The sequence below is a fragment of the Mandrillus leucophaeus genome, unplaced genomic scaffold, assembly GCF_000951045.1.
Source record: "Mandrillus leucophaeus isolate KB7577 unplaced genomic scaffold, Mleu.le_1.0 Scaffold164, whole genome shotgun sequence".
Taxonomy (NCBI): domain Eukaryota; kingdom Metazoa; phylum Chordata; class Mammalia; order Primates; family Cercopithecidae; genus Mandrillus; species Mandrillus leucophaeus.
In genome coordinates this window covers 1618851-1621749 of record NW_012101632.1, presented here as the reverse complement: position 1 = coordinate 1621749, position 2899 = coordinate 1618851, and the positions used below count along the sequence as shown (strand labels likewise).

Genomic DNA, 2899 nt, shown 5'->3' with positions numbered 1-2899 from the left:
TGGCGCCGCTCGCCCACGCTGGCGGCACAGAAACGATGGCAGCCACCCAGGTCAGTGAGCGACGACAGGTGCGGGGCGGGAACCGTGGCCCAAGCTGCAGCACAGAACCGAGCACGCGCAGAGCGGCGCAGACCGAATTCCCAGACCTTAGGGCGGGAGGGTCCCGACTCCCAGCGCGAATTCTATGCTGGGCGGGGCTTCGCGAGGGGCGGGGCAAGCACCTTGGGTGGCCCCGCCTAGGGCGTGGCCAGGTGCGGCGCTCAGGGCGACCGGCGCAAGGCCTGCGGGGATTACGTAATGGCGTAAGGGGCGGGGATGGAGGCGGGGCCGGACCGTTCTCGGGGATTACGTAAGGAAACGTGACCGAGGGCGGAGAATCCGCGATGGGGGCGGGGAGAGGGCGTGGCTCAAGTCGGAACTGGGCGGGGCTCAAGACGGAACTGGGCGGGGCTCCGAGCGAGAGCGGAAAAAGGAGCGTGGGTAGGCCGTACCTTGCGAGGTGCCAGCCGGACAACGTGCTTGCAAGCATGCTCCGCTGTACCCGAGCCTGGAGGCTCCCCCTTGAGGGGCTCGGCCCGCACAGTCCTAGCTTCGCGAGGGTGCCTGTCGCACCCAGCAGCAGCGGCGGCCGAGGGGAGGCCGAGCCGAGGTCAGTCAGGGGCACCGGGCGGGAGGCGCCCTGTCCTTTTCCTGCCGGGCCCCGACGGCCCCATATCCTCCCCTTGGGCCCGTCGCCTCCCAGGCCTCTCCCCCAAAGCCCTTTCCCCTACCCCTTTCCCCGCCTCCGCCGGTTCAGACCCTAACCCGGATCCTTCCCCTGCCAGGCCGCTTCCGCTTTCCTACAGCCTTCTGGACGGGGAGGCAGCCCTCCCGGCCGTCATTTTTCTGCACGGGCTCTTCGGCTGCAAAACTAACTTCAACTCCATCGCCAAGGCCTTCGCCCAGCAAACAGGACGTAGGGTGCGCTTCCGAGTGGGCGGGGCCTGGGAGGAGGCGGGGCTGGGGCGTCCCGCTTCTCGGGGTCCCGCTCCTCACGCTGAGTATGGACCCTGAACGGCAACCCCGTTTGTTCCCTCACGTTGCCATCTTCATTAATTCATGTTGTAGATCTCCATCGGCGCTGGCCAATGACTAGGCGCCTGCACTCTTTCCATGAAGGGGCCTGCTTGTTTCCTAGGGATGACCTGGAGCTCACCACCTCTTATGGCAGCCCGTTCTTCTGTGCTCCTACTGTTGGAAATTCCTGGAGTCTCGTTCCTGGCATTCTCCGGGATTAACCCCCAGCCTGGCCAGCCCTTCAGAGACGTGGTCACAACCCTGGGGCCTGCTCTTCTCTGGCAGAGTGGCCCCAGATTCTTCATCTGGGCCTTCTAGGTCTGGAAACTGGGCCCTCCCACCATCTGGGCCCTTCCCCTCTGCAGGGTGTATCCCCAGGCTCTCCACACCCTTGACCTGCTGTCCCTACAAGGTCTTTGGCTGTCTACCCTAGAATGGGGATACCAGCGCAGCTCTGTCTCACCCCACTCCCCAGGTGCTGACGGTGGATGCTCGTAACCACGGTAACAGCCCCCACAGCCCAGACATGAGCTACGAGATCATGAGCCAGGACCTGCAGGACCTCCTGCCCCAGCTGGGCCTGGTGCCCTGTGTCGTCGTTGGCCACAGCATGGGAGGGAGGACAGCCATGCTGCTGGCACTACAGAGGGTGAGCCGCCCCTGTCTGGGGCCTCCTCCCATTCAGTATATACCCTGAGTGCCCCGCAGGCAACCTGGGACTCAAATGATCCTTGGATGACCACATTCAGGCTCCAGGAGCCGTGCCTGAGACTCACTGTGTCTGCCTAAGACTGGTCCCAATTCTGTTCTCTCCCACAGCCAGAGCTGGTGGAACGTCTGATTGCTGTAGATATCAGTCCAGTGGAAGGCACAGGTTCCTCCCACTTTCCTGCCTATGTGGCAGCCATGAGGACCGTCAACATCCCAGATGGGCTGCCCCGCTCCCGTGCCCGGAAACTGGCAGATGAACAGCTCAGTTCTGTCGTCCAGGTGATACACCCAAGCCCCCCGGATGCTATTGTAGACCGGGACCTGTCAAGGGAAGATTGGTACCCCCAGTCCGCACAAGGAACCCCCCCAACTGCTGCACTTCCACAGAACCTGGCCGTACGGCAGCACCTGCTCACCAACCTGGTAGAGGTAGACGGGCGTCTCGTGTGGAGGTTGAACTTGGATGCCCTGGCCCAGCACCTAGACAAGCTCTTGACTTTCCCACAGAGGCAGGAGTCCTACCTCGGACCAACACTCTTTCTCCTTGGTGGAAACTCCCAATTCGTGCAGTAAGCCAGCTTGGGTAGTGGGAGGGGCATGCTTTACTCGCCCAGGCCCTAGCCTGGGGACCCTACCAGGGAAGGCCTTGGGTGTGGAAGGTGGGTGGCTGAGAGGCCAGAAATACCACTGGGCATGTGGACTTATGCAGCTCTCTCCGTTTCTCCCCACTCTGCTTACACTTGTCTCTTTCACTCCTCCTTATCCCACTTTCACCCATTTTCGATGGCCATCACTGCAATGCACAGTCCCAGTCACCACCCTGAGATTATGCGGCTCTTCCCTCGGGCCCAGATACAGACGGTGCCGAACGCTGGCCACTGGATCCACGCTGAACGCCCACAGGACTTCATAGATGCTATCCGAGGCTTCCTGGTCTAAGAGTTGCTGGCAAGAAGGGGGCTGGGCGCAGTGGCTCATGCCTGTAATTCCAGCACTTTGGGAGGCTGAGGTGGGAGGATCACTTGACACCAGGAGTTCGAGAGTAGCCTGGCCAACATGGTGAAACCCCATCTCTACTAAAAGTACAAAAATTAGCCTGATGTGGTGGTGCACGCCTGTAATCCCAGCTACT

At 61.8% G+C, this 2899-nt stretch overlaps 1 protein-coding gene across 3 annotated transcripts; it reads left to right on the top strand.

Annotated features, from left to right (window-relative positions):
- The first annotated feature begins 442 nt into the window (after nucleotides 1–442).
- On the top strand, nucleotides 443–2866 carry ABHD11 (abhydrolase domain containing 11). Of its 3 annotated transcripts, XM_011976339.1 has the most exons (6): nucleotides 524–649; nucleotides 846–960; nucleotides 1532–1705; nucleotides 1876–2046; nucleotides 2155–2336; nucleotides 2574–2866. In XM_011976339.1, exons 1-6 carry the CDS (start codon nucleotides 528–530, stop codon nucleotides 2704–2706), a joined length of 897 nt encoding a protein of 298 aa, XP_011831729.1. In that variant the 5' UTR covers nucleotides 524–527; the 3' UTR covers nucleotides 2707–2866. The 3 variants fall into 3 exon arrangements, with proteins under 3 accessions (XP_011831732.1, XP_011831731.1, XP_011831729.1); XM_011976342.1 differs by lacking the exon at nucleotides 1876–2046 and having other exon boundaries at nucleotides 443–649; nucleotides 825–960; XM_011976341.1 differs by lacking the exon at nucleotides 1876–2046 and having other exon boundaries at nucleotides 443–649; nucleotides 825–960; nucleotides 2047–2336.
- Nucleotides 2867–2899: the final 33 nt, after the last annotated feature.